The 20,976-nt window shown below is 44.8% G+C and overlaps 1 protein-coding gene across 1 annotated transcript in view; it reads right to left on the bottom strand.

Moving 5' to 3' along the window:
* Syn3 (synapsin III) overlaps nt 1–20,976 on the bottom strand; it is a 320,810-nt gene that overhangs the window by 248,341 nt on the left and 51,493 nt on the right. Inside the window, exon 3 of the mRNA XM_051206238.1 lies at nt 15,667–15,758. Coding sequence (XP_051062195.1) covers nt 15,667–15,758 — 92 coding nt within the window. The remainder of the gene's footprint in view (nt 1–15,666; nt 15,759–20,976) is intronic.

Below are 20,976 nucleotides of genomic sequence, written 5' to 3'. Positions count from 1 at the left end.
GTGTGTGTGTACGCGCGTGCGTGCGTGCATGCGTGCACGCCCATTCAGAAGCATTTGGGCCATCAAAAAAATCTGCAGGGGTCAGGGATGTAGCTTGCTTGAATTTGATTCTCAGTACTCAAAGAAGGGAAAGAAAAGAGCTGGGGGAGAAAGGGGGAAACCTGGGGTGCCATCCTGGCCTCATTCTCACTCCCTGTGTGAGTACACAGGAAGCCATGTTCTTTGAGTTCCAGTTTTGGTGAAATGAGGAGTGATTTGTCCCTTCAGGAATGGTCTCCAGGTCACTCTTGGCCAGTGTCTGGTGCTATGCCTGGCTCATGGCAGGATCCCGTGAGCCATAAACCTCTGCTCTTGGATCTCCAAGGACAGAGTGAAGAGACACTTGACACTGGCCACAAACATTTTGTGGTCTAGTCTCCACAATGAGTGAGGCTACAGGGGTCTGCAATGGTCTATAAGTAGCAAAATTTGCACAGCACTGTGACAAGACTGAGAAAACTCTGCTATAGGAGCATGTATGTGCAGAAAAGGGTTGTGCCTGATGGACACACAGACCCCCCACAGGTGTACAACATGGCTTCATCCATAAAAGCATATGTTGGGAAAAAGATTTTTCCCTCACTGAGTGTCAACATTTACTGGAACCATCTCAGCTCGCAGTTTCCAGTTGTCATCTGCTGTGGAATTGTGATCATTTCTGTTAGTAAACAGTACATGTGACTGTGGCAGAGCCCTCCACATAGTGGCCTGGATTAAACACACTCTTAGAGGAGTTGGAGGAAATAGGGATTTGAACTTTAGAACAGTTAGTGATGGTCCCGCTTTATAGAGCAGAAACATGACAGCCCTTGGTTTTAAATGATTATGGTCAGATTCAGTATCAGTTTAAGCAAACCCCCCCCCCCAATCCCCAGGCTCCGCTTTTCAAGTTCACAGACACAATACTTGACTCTTTGTCTCTATGTCTGGGAGATATTCAGAAGTGGTAGGGGACTGTGGTGAACTTCAGAAGCTCCTCCATGAAGGAACATTCCTACAGCACCCACTGGGTTAGGCTGGTGGAGGTTTTGTGCCCCAACTTTCTGCTCTGTAAAACTGGAGTAATAATTTTATTTCTCTCATAGGAAGTTGTCTTGAAGGTTATGTTAGTAGACGCACAAAAGGAAGCTGCTGCCACTGGAAGGTATGCTGCACCTTGTGCTTTCAAACATCCAACTACCTATATTAAGAACTGAGTTCCCTGACAACCAAGGTTGACTTTTTGTTTGTTTTTCAGATGTTGGGAAGTGCATCTAGGCTCCTGTGTGCACTCAGCAAGTGTCTTACCATTAAACCATGCTGCCAGGACTATTTATACTTTTTATTTTGAAATATGGTCTGCCTAATTTCCCCCAGCTGGCCTTGAACCTTCAGTCATCTTGTTGCAGCTTCCTGAGGAGGTGGGATTATAGAGCTGTGTCATTGGATCCAATTTAGCAGTCAAATTCTGGCAGTGTCTCTGGGGCCTTTTCCTTCTCCCAGCTTGGGCTGGGTTTGACATAAAGAAGACTCGAAACTTGCAGGTACAGGTCACAAGCCTATGTCTCAGCAGCAGCATCCATGGCTGGCTGCTGCAGCCCTCACTCAGCTCCTGGTTACCATCAGGCCTCTAGGCTGCAAAGAATGTGCCGTACAGCGGGCAGCCCTCCAGCGATCCAAGAAGGGAGCCTCATCCTTTCAGGACATCTCAACTACAGATAAAATCCTTCCTGTGTTCCAGCTCACAGCTGGCAAGGGCCATTGCCAGTGACTGATGGCAATGGTGAGTTGTCAGAAAGATGTGTGTGTGAACGGAGCACCAGTGAGCCAAGGCAAGGCATGAATTCAGGAAGCTGGTGGGAAGCCACACAGCAGCACAATGGTTTGTTTTGCACCTACTATGTCCCTGGCCCTGTGCCAACCATTCAGGAGGAGGTGGTGAAGTCAGTGACAGTTCCCCTAAACCTGTGTTACTGACACAGTGCTCTGGGATAGCAATGATTTCTCTTGATCTTTGGCTTGAGTTAGGACATATCCAGACCTCATATCCTCAATTGAAGGATGGAAAATAAAACAAACTCATTCAAAGCTCAAAGAGTGGAAGTGCAGACCTATTTTCCTTGAGGCCTAGGTATCCAGCTGGACTACACTTCCCAGAAAGCAAAAGGGTGGAGTGCAGCCATGTGACTGTATTCTGCCCAACTGAATGAGGAAAATGCTTCAAGTATTTTTTTTTTTTTTTTAATGCAAACTGACCTTCCCACACAATTGTAATCACCTTTGCAGAGAGGCAGAGACCAGGGGTTTCTTCAGCCCCACTGGCTAGCCAGCCATGTTAACCTAGTGGTTGTGTTCCAGGTTCAGTAAGAGACCCCGTTTTCTGCTTGTTTTTCTATCCATTCCAGAGAAGCAGAAAATTCCCTTTTTGTGAAGAACCCTGTCTTGTATGGGATGGATTCACTTCCCTCTGGGTCAGGTCGAGAGGACCAGAAAGCCAGTCTCCTAGGCCTGTTTGGAGTCTAGATGGGGAACCCCAAAGGCCAGTCACTATCCCTCTGGAGGTTCCAGTTTTTAGCTGGTTAGAGCAGGGTCAGGAAGTAGTGACTTGTTCTATCTTCTCCAAGGAGAACACTTTTCACAACTCAGATACTTTCTGTGTTACTCTATTTAGTCTTAAAAGTGATGAAAATACATTTGCTTTTAATAAAAGAGGACTTGTGATTTCTGTGGTCGCTGTCCACAAAGTTAGCATACAGTAAGAATCTAGTGGCCAAGGACCTGCAATGTCACCCTGGTTCACAGCTCTAGCATGGAGGCCCAGACATGTGCAGGACGTGTAGGCATGGAGGCTGGGTGTGAGGAAGAACCTGGCTTTCCGGGTTGAGGCTGTCTACTGAGAGTGTGTTGTATATGTAACCTAGGAAACTTGGCCTTCTTATGGGCTGCACTCTCACAGGCTGAGGAAAAGGAGTCCCCCAGTTTGAGGTCATGGAGCTACATCCCCAAAGCTCCTACTAATTGGGGAAAATAGACACAGGCAGATGGTTCATATTCTGCCCCATCTTAATGGTGTTCAATGACTTTGCACATAAGCTGGACAACCTTTGAAGGCTACCTGTCTCTTTGGCCATCTTTATATCAGGTGTAAAGTATAGGAGAGAATAAAGGACTTGGTGAAAAAAAGACAGGGTACACTCTGGGATCTGTGTATGGGAAGCAGAGGGAGCTCTGCAGACAGGAGGCAAATGTAAGCCACACAGTGACTTTATCTTGCTAGCTTTCTGCCAGCACTGAGGGTGGCAATGAAAGCTGACTTTGTAGCTTGCTTTAGGGAACTGGACCTGAGCCAAGTTGTCATGTGCAGAACAAGCAGTATGACCCCCAAACTGCAGCACAGCCACCTTCCAGTACTATAAGTAGTGAAAAGCTCTTGCTGAACCCCTGACCCAAGGACAGGGCAGTCAACAGCCCACCTACCAGGAGGGCCCCAGCCCTCAGGAGGCAGAGGCAGAGGCAGGAGGATTAAGTTTAAAGCCAGCCTGATCTACTTAGGAAGTCACAGGGCAACCATAGCTATATATTAAAACCTTGTATTTTAAAAAACTAAAGAAAAAAACAAAAACAAAACAAGAAATGGGGTGGGGGTCTGAATGCTTTGGGGAAAAATGAGCCATGAGAGCAGCTAAGGCTTCCAGAGACCACATTAGACTCCAGGCGCCATGCTTAGGGCTTTATCTGAGGAACCCATCTCATTCTTTCCCCCATACCTCAGGTTAGATACTAATATGATTTTGAACTTGTATCTTAGGACACTGAAACACAGAAAGAGTCACCAACCTGCCCAATGTCGGTAACAACACAGGATTCGGCAGAGGATCAGAAAGTGGAGACCCTGGGTTAACTCAAGAACCTGGCTGGTCACATGTGAATGTAACATGTAAGACTAGAACAAGCCAGCTCTGATGTAAGTCCCAGCTTGTGTGTTCTTTAGGAAGCCACAGGCAAGTCATGGAACCTATCTGCAGTGCGAGGTCAGTGACTGGAGGGGAATCCCCAGTCTGAAATCCCCAAAGGCTGTTGGGGATTCAGCTAGGAGATGAATGTAGCTATCTGGTGCACAGGATTGCATGGCAACAGTAAGAACTGAACATAAGGACTGGAATAGGGTTCAGTTGGAAGAGAGCAAGCTTAAGCATGCACAGAGTCCTGGCTGGTTTTATGTCAACTTGACCCAGGTTAGAGTCATTTGGGAAGAGGAAACCACAGTTGAGAGAATGCCCCCACCAGACTGGCCTGTGGGCAAGCTTGTGGTTCATTTTCTTGACTGATGATTCATTGGGGAGGGTATAGTTCACTGTGGGTGGGGCCACTCCTGGGCAAATGATCCTGGATGCTGTTAAGCAAACAGGCTGAGCAAGCCACTAGGAACCAGGTAGTAAGCAGCACCCCTCCATAACCTGTGCTTCAGTTCCTACCCTGAGTTTCTTCCCTGACTCCCTTTGCTGATGATGTGGAAGTATAAAGTCTTTCATCCCCAAGTTGCTTTTGGTCACGTTGTTTTATTGCAGTCTGAAAAATATTAACTAAGGCAGAACTGGCAGTATAAGCCAACTAGACTGCTTCCTCAAGTTGTTTTTGTCCATGATGTTTATCACAGCAACAGAAAGCAAACTAGAACAGTCCTCCACAGGCATGTGTGCTCATATATGCACACACAGACGCACATATATACATCTTTATACACAAGTGTACATATATACATACATACAAAGACTACACTTAGAACTTCCAGCCAGGGGAAATGCTCAAACCAGGCACTAAGTCAAAAGTCTCAAGAAGCATGATGTTCTGTGGGCTGCAGCTGAGTGCTGCAATGAGGAACACCACTTGACCTTTGTCTTCAAGGACCTTCTAACCAGATGAAGGAGGATTTAAGGGAATTTTCAAATACAGGCCTTCAGAACAAGTTGTTCATTCAGTAGGATGGTACCAGCCCAAGTTCTGGGCATTAGGGATAGCATGAGTCACAAGACAGATCCCAAACCTGCCTTTTAGGAGCTGATGCTTTGGCACTAGAAGAGAGAGATAGAGACATGCAGACTGTACAGCAGAGATGAGAGCTGTCAGGACAGGGAGAAGAGCTGGGTAAAGAGGCCCTGGTTAGGAAGGGAGTCCCTTTGGGGTGCCTGGCAACATCTGAGCATCTCCAAAATGAAGAGAGGAATGAGCTGCAGTGATGTGTGGCAGATGGAGAGAGCAGAGAGGAAGTGCAAAGACCCCAGGGAAGAAGACCCATTAAGACAAGTAAGGGACAAGTATGCTGAGATGGTGACAGAAAGGAATAGATCCCACCACACATTTGGCTTGGCAGGCCACAGCCACCATGTGCTCTTCACTAAGGGACAGAAAGGAAATATCAAAGGGATTTACACATACAGCTGGAATATATAATAGTTTCCTAAGAGCCCATCTAGCTACTGCATAGAGAAGGGATAGGAGGGGCTATGGATTAGTGGGCATTTAAATTCTTTGGTACTTTGTTCAAGCGATGGGATCTCCTTAAATTTAGGCTTTCCCTGTGCTTATCTGTGGACACTAGAGTATGGTAAGCGTAATACTGTATAACTTCTGTCATTGGCCTTACATATATAATTACCAGTTTGACACAACCTAGAGTCACTTGGGAAGAGAGTCTCAATGAGGGTTTATCAACATTGGGTTGGCTTATGGGGCATTGCCTTAATTAAGTTAATCCCTATGGGAAAACACAGCCCACTGTGGGGACCACCATTCCCTAGTCAGTGGGTCCTGACTATATATGAGTGGAGAAATCTAGCCAAGCATAGGCAAGTGCGCGTGCACGCATTCCTCTCTCTCTGCTCTTGGCCGTGAATGTGACTAGCTTCAAGTTCCAGTTACTATGACTATCCTGCTATGACAGATCATAAACTGGAATTGTAAGCTGAATAGCCCCCCCTTTCTCTTGTGTTTGTGTGTGTGTGTGTGTGTGTGTGTGTGTGCATGTGTGTTTGTCAGAGTGTTTTATCACAGTAACAGAAATGAAATCAGGGCATTTGGAGACCCTATATTTACCTTTTGACACTGGTTCACCTCTAAGCCAGTCTCCTTCTGTGAAGGACAAGTTCCCCCAAGAGCTCAAAGCACTGTCAGGTACTGCAGGACCATTAGGAGAAATTTTATGAAGGTGAGGTGAGATTATCTATTCTAAAACATCAGCCAACAGGCCAAATGACACTGAAACACTAGAGATCAGCAAAACAAAGAAATATCCCAGAAAAACTGCATTTTAATATAACCCAACCTCAAACATTATTGGATAATTTATCAAGGACACACACACACACACACACACACACACACACACACACACACACACACACACACCTTCTGTTCTGAGCATATCAGCTAGTCTGCAGAGTTGGCCATATCATCTCCTCTTTACAGACTAGGAAGCAAGCTCAGGGAGGCACGATCCACAGTGCCACTCCCCACCTCTGTTTGCTTGCTTTAACTTTCCTGAATTAATTTTTCTTGTTGCAGTTAATAAATTACCATTGCTAAAAGTTTCCCCATCCTATTTTCTTTCTCTACCGTGATGGACTGAATTCCCTTGTAGTAAAAGTCAAACTAGACTGTCCTTATTTTAAGTTGCTTTGGCCAGGTATTTTGAAATAGTCGAAAAAAGAGTAACAAATTCACTAAGGCAGTAGGAAAGTGCGCAGGCTTGGCAGATTCTGGACAGAAGGTCCCCTGGGTCTTTCCCATCCTGTTTGTGTGATGCTGGGATCAGGAGCCACACTGCTCTCCTTCACAGGACTAGGTGCTCTCTCCTCTCCCAGGGAGCTGGAAGACCTGCTCCCCAATGCTTGGCTGGAGAGGTGGAGCTGACAGCCTGGCATTTCTTTCCAGGCTCACATTGCCTCTGTGTAGCAGTCAGGGCTGAGGTGGAAGGGGCCTCCTTCCCTCCAAGACTGCTTTGCTGAACCTCACAATGAGCAAGTATGCTAGCCTCTGCACCTAAAACATATGTCCCGGGTGGGAGATGTCATTCTGTAAATATGTTTCTCATACTGGTTAATGAATAAAGCACTGTTGGCCAATAGGAAAGCAAGATAGGCGGGACTAGAAGACAAGGAGGATTCTAGGAAGTAGGAAGGGGCGTCAAGAGAGCAGAATGCTGGCGGCCTCTCTCTCTGATAAGATAAGACCACGTGGTAATACTAGATAAATAGAAATGGATTAATACTTAAGACAGAGCTAGCCGATAAGAAACTAGTACCTGGCCAACAGCATTATATCTAATACAGAGTCTCTCTGTGTTAATTGGGGCTGGCACGGCAGCAGGACAAGACCAGCGGCGGACACACACACACACACACACACACACACACACACACACCTACTCCTTACATGTCCCCTCCAGGTCAGAGGTCAAGCAGTGTGTTCTATCACAAATTCCCCTCCTGGTGCCAACTTCAGTCATATATTCTCAGTGGTGAATCGTTCACTTTACAAAATTTCAAGAGTCTCATTTGTGGGTATTGCCAGCTAGTCATGGATTGACTTTGGCCGAGTCAGGCACTGTGCCAGGAGCTGGAGTTACAATTCAGAAAATCTGTCTCTGAGGAGGTGCTCAGGGAGAGTTCAAGCTAGGGGAGATGTGGAGAGTAAGGGGTAACTATTCCCCAGGAGTCTGTCCCAGGACAGGACAGGCAATGAGAAGAACACCTGCTTATGGGGGAGGTGCATTCCACATCCTCTGAGTACATGGTGTTGAAAACCAGACAGGTGATGGATGGGAAAATCTGCCTACCAGATCTATGCTCTAGAAAATAGTGCAGGAAACCAACTTCCACTCCAACATTCCTTATGTATATCTATATTACATCTACAACTACCTTACATTTGTATATTTTGTGTTATCTAAAACCAGAGATGTCTATCCATCTATCATCTGGAGCAGGGATATACAGGCCTAAAGGAGAAGAAAATGTCATTGAGCCTAGAGAACAGGGAGCTGATGGGCTGGCAAGTTTTCACCGAGCAGGGGACATTTGGTGGCAGACTGGAAAGAGAACAAGGGGGTGAGGGGGTTTCCTAACTATAGAAGTGTTTAAGAAGTGTGGCCAGCACATACAAAGGTGCCCCAGACAGCACCTTTGTATAGTTCAGTTGACAGTGTGCTTGGGTTGAATGCATGAGGCCCTGGGCTCTGTGTCCACATTGAATAAAGAAATTTAGGATCCACACAAAGCTGAATGAGAGGCCCAGACCCTTCCTCCAGAGCCACTGGGCTCACTCTAATTTTTCTCTATTTTGCCTAAGTCAACTCTTGAGGGAAGTGTCTGTGCTTGTCTGCCTCATAAACCAGTTGGCCCCCAGAATCTGCTATTAGGATACATAGCCACAACTTAAATGTCAGCATGTAGGCTGTTTGCGTCACAACTGCGTCTCTATTTCTAGTAGTGAATGAATGGAGGACAGGGAAGCCCAGGGGTATAGATAGATTTGGAGGTGTGAATAAGAATTCCCCAACATTCAGGCATCTTAAAGGGAAAGTAGGAACTGGGTTCTGTGTTACACTTGGGAGCTCCTGCCTGATGTTTAGTACTCACTCCAGGAATGAATGAATATCTGTAATTTAAAATTCAAGGTTTAGAGTAAATATGTGTGAAATAACATGAGTTATACAAGGTGTGTATATGTGCATAAGTGTGTATGCAGTATATGTGGGAACCAGAGTCTTCCTCAATCACTGCCCACTTTATTTTGGGGGACAGAGTTTCTCACAGAGCTTAGAGTTTGCTGATTTGGCAAGATTGATGGGCCAGCAAACCCCAGCCATCCTGTCTTCACTTCCTAGGGCCTGGATTAGGCTCCTGAACTGGTAATCCATGTGAACTCCTCACCTTGTGTGGTGAACACCCTACTCACTAAAACATTTCCCCAGACCAGCTTCCCCCGCCCCCTCTTTCTCTCTCTGAAATATTTACAGTTCCCAGAATAGAGTACAGAGAAGGTGGGGAACTAACTGGCTTCAGCTCTTAACAGTAGGGGGCTTGGATCACTCTCCCTTCCTGCACAGGGCCAGAGTTGTCCCATCTGAACTGTGGGAATTGTGCACAGACAATTCTGAGAGGCAATCTTAAATCTTCATGATCTGATGAATTGTCCCCTTCTAGCTAGGATAAACCCAGGCATCTCTCTCCTGCCTCTCACATCCTCCCAGCAAATGTCTGCTTTGGTGGGTCCTGGGGTTTGGGGGCAATGGGATCTGAGAACCTTTGATGTTTTCCCCAAGCTGTTCCTGATACCTTCTGGTTCCCCCTCAACCGTCTGAGGTCTGACCTTCTAATGATTGATGCACATTATCAACCACTGTGGTTTGAATGGCTGCCTGTGATTTAGAATTACCCAATGCTGCAGACTCAGATGGCTTGCATAATTAGCCTGAGCTTCATTAATGTCTGCTTCTTTGGGTGTTTTGCATTCTTGGTGTCTCTCATTCTGAGTTCCAATTCTATCTGTCTGGGTGAACACAGCTGCCCCCTTTTCTCACTGCTTGGTGGAACCAGGCTCCACTCTGAGCTCAGAAGAGCCCTGCCAGCCACAGAACATGATTGCAACATGCCCCAAGCTGACCCCTTCCCTGCTTTCCAAATAGAGCTAGCTTATTTCCTTAGGAGATGAGTGCTTCAAGCACCTCAAGCTGGTTGGCCATGCACCTCTGGTCTGTGTCTGAGAAGGGCTGTCAATTTAATTGCTATAAAGACTGATGACTAAACTATCAACTAAAATTTATAAACTGATATCAGAATCTGACCTTGGGACTGTACTAAGGTTGTCCACGGAAGAGTCCATAATTTACTCCTCTAGACTGACTCCCTTCTTTCCCAAGTCCTCCACATCCTGCTCTGAGCCCCAGCAAGCCTGGTCCTTCAGGCAGCATCAAGACAGTTCTGCCTTCTGGCCTTCACATGGCTTTACTGGAGTATGGTTCCAGCTAGAGACTGGAAGGCAGAGTAGGAAGAGGGTAGTAGTATCTGTCCCCAGTGCCCACCTGTTGGTATCAGACTGTGACCTCTTCTATTGTTCTATACAGTATAAAATAGTGGCTGCAACTTGTACTGAGAGACTCCATCTTAAGTCAGCTTTTGAATTTAATGGCTCTGAACACAAACTTCATTTGCATTTCACATATGTTACACAACTAGTCTGGAGGTATTTTCCTATAGTTGCTTTTTGTAATTTTGTGCACTAAAACAAGCATTTGAACTGAAACACAGAAGCAGGGTGTACTACAGTGGGCACATAATCAACAACAGTTGTACACACTGCCTACAAGGAACAAACAAATAAACTTATTCCTAAAAGTAGAAAGGGCTCTTAGCTATAAATATATGTAAAAATAAAAATGTAAAAAAAATTGGAACTACTTTATGACTTCGATATGACCATATGAGCACATATGAGCCATGGGCATGCTAAAATCACATCAGGAGGACCAGGCCTTTGAACTTCCCAGATATTCCAGGATATTCCTCCCAGGATGCCATAAAGTGGAGAATACCTAAGCTGTGGATATAGCTCAGTTAAGCAGGGCTTGTTTCGCAAGCATGAGGGATCCCCACTTTGATCTCTCAAACCCACTTAAATATCCAGGCATGGTGGCATGCCCTGATATTTATGGTCAGTCTGCTTAGTCAAATGACCAGCTAATGAGGTCTGTCTCAAAAGCTAAGGTGAAAAATGACAGGCCACACCTGCCAGAAGAGCAGGTAGGCTGCCAGCAGACCTCTGTTTTCTCTGATCCCTAATACAACAGAATACCAGCTGCAGCCTCCATTTCCCCCTTTCCATGCCTCCTTTGAATCCCACAATCACCTCCTGGATGCCCTCCTGACTCCTAGACTCATCATTGTGTCCCAGCCCCCAACTCCAGCTGACACCCTCTGCTCAACCATAGGGCATACCTGCAAGACGACCAGGTAGGCTTTGCTAAAACCTTTCACAGTTCAGATGTTTTTGGATTTAGAATATTTACATATATTTACATGCACTGCATATTTACATATCTTAGAATCAGGACTCAAGTCCAAACACAAAATTCATTTGCATTTCAGATACACATTATATAAGTAGCCATGGGGTAATGTACTATAATAGTCTTCCATAATTTTATGAACAGTGTGGAAGTTTCCATTGGTGATGTCATGAAAAGAACTCTAAAGTTTTGGATTTTGGAGTGTTTCAGGATTAGGGCTTTTACACTGGGATGTTCTATCTGTAATGGCATTCATTTCCCCTCTCTGTTCCTTCAGCTCCACACATTCCTCTGCAAGGGACTCTTTCATTTAAATAAGCCAAGATGACGTGAATTCTGTCTCTCACCTCATACAATTTCTGATGTAATTCTCAGTTGCAGAATTGGTGCCCAGAGCATAGTGAGACCTTGACAAACATTTTTGGAATAAGTAAACTAAACCTTTCATATACACTATTTCATGTTGTGCTCACAAAAGCCATGCATGCTCTATTAGTGCCTGTTTAGGTGAGGAGTGGGGGCTCTGAGGTCTGACCTTTCCAGGTCTGACCTTTGCGTGAGAGCAGCACTTGACTAATCCATAGAGTTCTGTCCCTGCTCAGCCCCAGCAGAAAGTTTGCTTGAGTTTGGATCTGATTTGTTCCTGGGTCACATGCTCATGGCTTGGTCCCCAGTCCTTCATGGTGTTGGGAGGTGGTGGGTTCTTTAGGAGGTGGCGCCTAGTGGAGGAAGTTAGGTCACTGGCATTGTGCCATGGAAGGACATTGGGATTCTGGTTCCTTCTCATCCTTGCTCTTTGTTTGACAAGCACCCTGAGGTGGTGATGTCTTCCGTGTCACGTGTCCACAAAGATTTACTGGATACTACCATCCCCAAAACAATAAAGCCAAGCAACCATAGATGGAAACAGCTAGAACTTCAGCCAAAGTAAAGCTTGCCTCCCTTTAAATTGATTAAACTTAGGTATCTTGTCATGATAATGGAGAGCTGACTAACTCAGATCTCAGATTCCTGCTGCTTTCTGTTGTCTAGAGATCTGGGGTCTACCCAAGCTGGTGTGGAAGGAGTGAGGATAGGTGCTATGAGCCAGACAGAATGAACAGCAGGGAGTTCTGGGGCTGCATCTGGCATTGCATCAGAGGCCTGGTTCAGACTTAAGTGCTGCCAGGCTCTAGAAGTCTGATGAGACAAACAATTCCTTGCCTCCAAGGGAATCTCTGCTGCTGCAATTTGGTTTCTTCTGCTCTAAAATGGACTATGGTAATAATTAGCAGCATTTAAGGGTTATCCTGGTCTAGACACACAGCTGAGAGATTTGCCCACACCATCTTGTTTATGCCTCACTGAACTCTGTGAGTAGTTGTTAGAATTAAATGTTCCAGAGAAGGCACTATCCACCATCATACAATGCCCTCATCCAGGCTGAAGAGGGTTATCTACTGCCAAGCTCTACTGTCCCTGATTCCTTTAGTCCATCGTATGGGGTTGTGGGAATAGATATCCCATTTGACACAGTAAGTGGTAATGACCTTTCCCCTATACCCTGCCTCTAAGTCAGACTCTTGGATTCTTTCCTTGTTTTTTTTCCAAATGGTTGTTGAACTGTCCTTTTACATACTGTCCATAGTGGGGAACTTAACACCTCTTTAAAAAATTCTATGCAACACTCTCCTTCTTAGTGAAGAGGGGCAATCAGGGCAGAGAAGCCACACACAGGCTCTGGAGTCAGACTGGCTGAGCTCCATGTCTCACTGGCTGGGCACCTGGATTCCATTACACAACTCATTGGTTGTTCAACCTTCTTATCTATAAACTGTGATTTAATAGCACACACCTTATGGGGTTGTTGAAAGGACAAAATAAGTTAATATATGTTAAGTGCTTGGAACAGTGCCTAGCACATAGGAAACGCTATAAAAGTGTTTGTTAAATGAATAAAAAAATCATGAATTTTGTATGTACTGTTCATGCTGGCTAAACTAAAAGGAATTGTTCTTGGCTTAAGTCTGAGGAAGAGTGTGGACCCAGCCTTGAGGAACATCACCAGGCCACTGTCTCTCTTGGCTGTGATTTCCTTTGCTTTGGCTTCACTTTTGGAAGGTCATTCATACAGGGAGACAGGGAGACACCAGCAGCTCCAGGCATTTACCCTACCAGCTCAGCAGCCCCTGCAGAAACCATTTCTATTAATCAAGAGCTCTAGAAAAAGTCTCATGAGAAAGTCCTGTTGTATTACCTTGAGTCCCAAGGTAAGGTGACAGTCCAATAGACTAGGGCTGGTCATGTGTTGTCAGCTGCACACACTGCCCAGACTACGAGGTAGAGAGGGGGTCATTGTGGTGGAAAATCATCTAAGTGCTTTATCTCAGGATAGAAGAGATGGATGATGGAGAGGACCAATAGTGGTTTGCTCTGCCACCACCCTCATCTTTTGGAATGTGAACCTCATGTCCTCCATGAAAACAGAAGCAACATAATACCGACCAATAGAACCATGTTACTGAGGCTAGTGCACAAGACCATGGGGAAGTCCCATAATATGCCATCTGAGAACCAGTGATGGGATTCAGTGAGTGTGGAGTTCTGAGAAGCAGGGGAGCCAACAGTGTCATTCTCATACTGAGGCCCAAGAACTGAGAGACCATTGGTGTCAGTCCTAGAGTGTGAAACCATGACAGTTCTGATGACAGAAACGGGGAGAACTTGAGTGCCTTAGGTCCAGAAGACAGTCTCAGCTTTTCCTTTTGTGCTCTTCCAGCTGGGCTCTGTGTGGATGAGATGGTGCCTGCCCATATTAGTGAGATCCCATCTTCTACTCAGTCTACCAGCAAGATTTCTGCAGACACACCCAGAGATGATGCCCATCTGGGTAGAGGCCCTACTGACATGTAAAATGAACCATGGCCACGGTACAAAGTGCTTTTTGGCATTTCCAATATGCCACCTAAGTGTCTCTGAAAGAAGATACCACAAGCAAGAGAACAGCTCAATACTCTAACTTGGGAGAGCTCAGCTAGGGCTTGTCATGGTTCCATGGCTTTCTACCTGCAGGTCACAGTGTCAATCAAGCAGTAGCTTCCTGATGAGTGAGTACTTTCTAAAAAGTCTGAGGCTGCTTGCAGGAGACTGTGACACCTTTCCAGGCCCACAGGCTCTTGTGTTTGAATGCTCGGTCCCTAGATGGTGGCACTGTTTTGGAAAGTTGTGGAAACTTTCAGTGTTATAGTCCCATCCAATTGGTGGGCCACAGGTGGCTAAGGACAGCTATGGATGTGAGCCAACATAAAATTATATACTCACTTAACTGTATCCTCAGCAGGGTGGTGGCGGCTCATGCCTTTAATCCCAGCACTCAGAAGGCAGAAGCAGGTGGATCTCTGTGAGTTCAAGGTCAGCCTGGTCTACAGAGTGAGTTCTAGGACAGGCTCCAAAGCTACACTGAGAAATCCTATCTCAAAAACCAAAAAGAAAGACAGAAAGAAAAGAGAACTCTATCCTCTCACAGTTATAGATAGAGGTCAGATGTCCAAAATCAAAGTGTCAGGAGCTCTGGTTCCTTCTGAGAGAGAACATATCTTTTGCCCATTTCTTAGCACCCATCATTGCAGGAGACACTTGGCACTTCTTGCAGATGTATCACTTCAGTTTTGGCCTCCATCATCACACAGAACTTTCTTTGTATCTCTAGTCACTATTTTTGATGCAGCTATATAGCTTAGGCTGACCTAGAACTTGCTGTGTAGAACACCAGGTCCTCCTGCCTCAACCTCTAGTTGCTGGGATTATATGCCTGTGATACCATATCTAGTCCAACATTTTTTCTTACAAAGACACCAATTACATTGGATCATGTATCTACCCTTTTAAAGTATGGCCCATTTTAAGTAATATCTGCAAGGATTCTGCTACCCACACAATTCTCTTCTTTCCTTTTCACTTCTTATTCCTTCTTGTCCAGATCTGAGCATCATCCCTTACTCACTCAGATCCTCACACATTGGCCTGTGCATCTCTTTCCCAGCCACACAGGACTGGCCTTATGTGATTCTTTTTTCTTCTGTGAACATGTATTTGTCATTTCTGCCTTCCAAATAATTCCCTCACTTCCTCTCCAGCACAGTACACATCCTACACAGTTTTCTGGAAAATCTGATAACCAGGGCTTCACTCTGAATGCTTAGTCTGCTGTGCCACTGGAGTTTTGTTCTTTCTGCTAAGCCTTTACACTATGGACAGGCTGCTCTCACACGTACCAGTTCATGTAGACTGGCAGGCTCTGGCTGCATGGTGCTCTTGCCACAAGCATATATAAGCCAGAGAGCAACAGAATCCCACAACCAGAACACACACCTTTTGCCACAAGTCTTCCTCCTGGACATCACAGTTGCTTCCCGTATGTGTGTGTGTCATTAATAATTTCTGTTACAGGGGCATCTGGGACTCTGTGGGAGTCATTTAGCACAGGGACATGCATGTGGTCCCTAAGAGTAGCCACATGCAGCAGGTTGGCTGGGGTGGAGGTGTCTCTGTGAAATTTCTTATATACACTTCTCAGATGGCTTCTGTGTCTCGGGTCTACTTACCTCACAATTTTGGTGCCATTTCTCACAACTTGCATGTCTACCATACAGCCTCCAGTAACATAAGCAGCCAGGTTCAGCTCAGAGAACTCAGCCTGGAGGAGAAAGCAAATCAAACAAAGGAGGCATCAAACACCACCAGGGTAGGACATTTGTGTTTATTGTATATTTCTACTGTTATGCAGTGCACATTTAGGCCTCATCTCCTTTTTCTAAGGGAAGCTGAGGGGCAGGTGACATTCTCAAGATCACATGACAGACACGTCAGATTAGAACCCATGAGTCTCTGATTCAAGGCCCCACTACCATAACCACAACACTTTCCTGCCTCCTTGGAAGCAGAAGAGGCCACTCTGACTCTGACTAGAAGATGCCATTGTTAACAGGATGGTTTCCTAGAGCTGTCAGCCTTGTGCTGTGCAGTTTGTCAGCCCCATGTCTTTGATTACTTGGCTCTGGTAACAGTTGGCTCAAATTATCTGCCCGATATTCTTAGTAATGTTCTCTTCCCTCATCCCATACATGTAGCTACAGTGGAATCACTATGTCTGTGTCATTTTGGTCACAGGGGAGGAGGGAGTGATAGACTCCTAATTAAGAAGTTAAAACTACAGAGCAACATGTGGTGGTTTGAAAGAAAATGGGACCCTAAAGGGAGTGGTGATGCGGAATGTTCTTCTGTATATATGTTTGTCTTATTGGTTGATGAATAAAACACCGGTTGGCCATGCAGGAAGTGATGTAGCATGGCAGATACTGCCACTAGCTAACCATAGAGGTCTGGATGTCTGTTTAGACAGGCAGGAAGTGGCATAGCTGGACAGAATCAGAATATAAGCAGGGACAAACAGGAAATCGCTCTCTTCTCTGCAGAGATGTAGCAGGCAAAGGAGATGCAGGGCTGGCATTCCCAGCTAGCCAAGACCACATGGGAACACTTAGATCGATAGAAATGGGTTAATATTTAGACAGAGCTAGCCAATAAGAAATACTAGTAACAGGCCAACAGATTCATAATTAGTACAGTATCTCTCTGTGTTATTTGGGACTGTCGTGGTTGTGGGACCAGGCTGGTAGGAAACTGCTCTTAACAGAGTGGTACCTTTTAGGAGGTGTGGCTTTGTTGGAGGAAGTGTGTCACTGTGGAGGAGGGCTTTGAAGTCAGGTCTCATACATGCTTGAGCCATGCTCAGTGAGATAGACCATTTTCTGTTGCCTACACATCAAGATGTTGGAATCTCTGCTTGGTCTCCAGCACCATGTCTGCCTTCATGCCACCATGGTGCACCATGATGATAATGGAGTAAACCTCTGAAAATGTAAGTCACCCCGAATTAAATGTTTGTCCTTTATAAGAGTTGCTATGGTCATGGTGTTGTAAATTTTAAAAAGTAGCACATGAGAGAAAAACATCATGTGTCAGAGTTCAAGCAGAAGGACTTCTTATTAGGGAAAGGGTTCATAAAAATGGGAAAGGGACGGGGAGACTGGCCTCCAGGGATAGGAGCAGTGGGCAATAGGAAAGAGGCAGAAAGTGAGTTGAGTGAGAGGGAGGGGGACAGACATATAAAAAGAGGGACAGAAAGAAAGAGAGAAGGATGGGAGGTGGGCAGGGCCCTTTTAAAGGGGAACATAGTGATAGGTACAGGTGGTGCTATTAGTGGCAACAACTGAAGGTATATCCTGTCAGAACCTCAAGGACAGGCCAGTACAGATGCTTAAATACTACCCCATGGTGTATCTTCACAGCAATTGAAAACCCCAACTAAGACACAAGACAATGAAGTTTGTTTCTAGTGGTTTGTATCTCTGTTTCTTGTTTTGTTTCTTGACATAGAGTTGTATATAACGAATTCAGGCTGGCCTCAAACTTGCTAATGACACTGACCCTCTGCTCCTCCTATCTCCACCTCCTAAGCACTGAGATTACAGATGTGCACCACAGTGGTTTTACTTAGTGCTTCGGATGGAACTGAGGACTTTGTGCATGCTAGTCAAGCACTCTGCCAACTAAGCTACATCCCCAGCCCACAGGTGGCTTTTATCTTTTATGCACAAGCCTAATGCTACTTGGGATCATATTTATTGCTAGCTGCATTGGGGAAGCATGGAAAACCAGAATGTAGGAAGCTGAAGAACAGGAGGAAGGGTTGCAGGGAGGACAGGGGAGAGAGGAACAGAAGCAGGAGATGAGGGACCCTCCTGATGTTCCTGTCTGAATTTTGGTGGGTATTTTGTCCTCTCTGGCTGGTCTGTTTAAGGCATTAGTGAAATTCTATTCTTTCAATCAGAGTTCTGTGGAATAACACATGTCTCTGGTCACACTGTATGCTCCCTGGAGATAGAGACTTGTTGCTGTAACTACCTCTATCAGATCCCTAGAATGCTGCAATGAAGACCCACCCCTGGGTGCCTTAAATGGCAGGAACTTACTCTACAGTTCTGGGCTATAAGTTCAAAGTCAAGGTGCTGGTATGGCTGGTTTCTTCTGAAGGCTTGTAATGGGGAGGTCTTTGCTAGACCCCTTATCTTGGCTTGAAGAGCACCATTTTCTCCCTGAACTTCTCATCATTTCAATGTTTGTCTCTATATCCAAAATTCCCCCTTTTATAAGAACATTAATCATGTAGCTTCTCACTGTAATGAACTTGTTTTTGTTTGTGATTGGGAACCTCTTTAGAGGTTCTCTCTCCCAGTAAGATCACATTCGGAGGTAGTGTAGGCTAGATTTCAAACTATGACAATTTAAAAATTCAACTTTATTTATCCATCCTTTAAGAATGTAATATATGGGGCTGAATACATGGTTTAGTGGTTAGAGTGTTATTGCTTTAGCAGAGGACCCAAGTTTGATTCCCAGAGTCTACATCAGGTGACTTACAACTACCTGCAACTCCAGTCCCAGGGATCCAATGCCACAGATTCATACACATACTCATAATTTAAAATGATAAAATAAACTTTAAAAAAGAATGTTATACATGTACATAAAGTATTTTAGCCATATTCATTCCCTCTAATTCTCCCAGAACCCCAACACACAGCCACCTTTCAACCTCATATCCTCTTCATTTAAAAAAATTGTAACCCACTGACTCTAATTAGAGCTGCCCAGAAACACATGAACAATTGGATCATGGACAACCAACCATGGGCCACACTCCTGAAAACAAAACAGCAACAACAACAACCACACCTGTTTTTCCCTTAGCAGCCATCAACTGCCAACAGCTCTCATCTGTGTATGGTCCTCATGAACCCTTCCCCCATCCATACTGTCATGTGATTGGCTTGATCTTGTGTAGGTCTTATGCAGGCAGCCACAGCTGCTGAAAGTTCATGAGTTCAATGACTGTCATGTCCAGATACATTTTCACATCAGCGTCACTCTTAAAATCTTTCTATTCCCTCTTCTATGATGTTCACCTTGGGGGAATATGATTTAGAGATGTCCCATTTGAATATGGGCACTCAACAGTCACACACTCTGGAATTTGACTAACTATGAGTCTCTGTGTTAACTGATATCCACTGTAATAAGTATCATATCTAATGAGGGGTGAATGCTGTACTAATCTATGAATATAAGGTTAAGAATTTAGAAGGCAGATTGATGCTATCTCTATTGAGTAGAATAACGTAAGTAAGGCTTCCCCGAAGGTATATCATCTTCCCAGCCATTTGGTTCTTGGCTAGATTTATAATACCAGCTATAAGTTCCTTTCCATGGAGTGACCATAAATCCAAGCAGAAAGCAGTTGGTTTCTAACATAGCATTTATGCCATTATTGCATCAATGGGCACATCTTACCAGCAGTTGTTATTAAAGCCCAGAGTTCACAGCTAGGTAAGATTTTTGATGACTTGTCGCTATCCCTCAATAGCTTGTCTAGCACCTCTGGCATGATGAAAGATATTTACCAGGAAAGGAGGTTGTAGGTTGGTATCCACTTGATTTCTCTTGACCAAACTGTGGAGAGTCTTCAGCAATGGGTTCTTAAACCAAGCCCAGTTGGATGACCAAGAGCAATGACAATTGTCTGTATTATTTATAGAAGTATATCGGATGCCCTGTTCACTTTGTCAGCCTATGAATTTTGATGATAGTGTCATAATAAGCAGATGTAGAAATCCATAACTAACCATTGGCCAAGTTCCTGGAGTACAGTTGAAGTGAGGGGGGAGAAAAAATATGATCACATAAGTCAAGACCATGATGGGGAAAACCACAGATCAGCTGGCCCGAGCTAGTGAGAGATCACTGACTCAGGTCTGACAAGTGGGGAATCTGCATAAGAACAAACTAGACTCCCTTAATATAGGTGACAATGGTGTTGCTGGGACAATATATGAGGTCATTGGCAGTGGGTCCAATATCTAATTCTAATGTACAAACTGACTTAGTGGAGCTTATTCTATATGGAGAGAGATCTTGCTCAGCCTAGTACAGGAGTATGGGGTATGGAGAGGTACCTTGGTCTTGCCTCAATGACATGATGGGACAGACTTAAACTTTCTAGGGGAGGCCTTACCCTTCTCAAGTAGCTGATGGGAGGTGGTGGGTGAAGTGAGGGGGACGGGACGAGAGAAGGGAGGGGGAACTGAGATTGGAATGTAAAAAATAAATTAAAAAAAAAGAAAAAAAAGGAATAATACTAAAGGGAGGCCTTATTCACAGTACAGGATCTAATGAATCAATGTAACTATTTACATATATTCAGTGTGTAAGGTTTTGGTCTAAGCATTTCACCTGCATAAATCTATGTAACCCTTGTCCAGGTAAGGAAATTGAGGAAGACAGAGATTAGATATATGCAAGATGTCACACAATAAGTAGCAAAGTCCAGGATTTAACCCCGGGCAGTGTTCTCGAGGGACTGTGCATCTGACCATTTGTACTCTATTGCCTCTCTCTGAGGCTACATGAGGCCACGTGAATGTCTGAGATTGTAGGGATTATAGTATTTTGAATAAGACTCTCCTTTATAGGCTCAGATATTTGAACCCAGTTGGTAGCACTGTTTGGGGAGGTTTAGGAAGTATAGACTTGCTGAAGGTAGTCTGTCACTGGGGTGGGCCTTGAGAGTTTAAAGCTTTCAGTTGAGGATGTGCACTTTCAGCTTCTTGTTCTGTTTGCTATGCCTGCCTACTACCATGCCTTTCTCATCATAATGGACTCTGATACTCTGGAATAATAAGCCAAAATAAAGTGTTTCTATAAGTCACTTTTGGTTGTGGTGTTTTAGCACAGCAACAGAAAAGTAATATGGGAACCTAAAAAAAGTAAAGAGAACAAGTTTTAGTGAAGATCTA

The sequence above is a fragment of the Phodopus roborovskii genome, unplaced genomic scaffold, assembly GCF_943737965.1.
Source record: "Phodopus roborovskii unplaced genomic scaffold, PHOROB, whole genome shotgun sequence".
Lineage (NCBI taxonomy): Eukaryota > Metazoa > Chordata > Mammalia > Rodentia > Cricetidae > Phodopus > Phodopus roborovskii.
The sequence above is the reverse complement of the archived record's forward strand: the minus strand, read 5'-3'. Positions and strand labels throughout refer to the sequence as shown.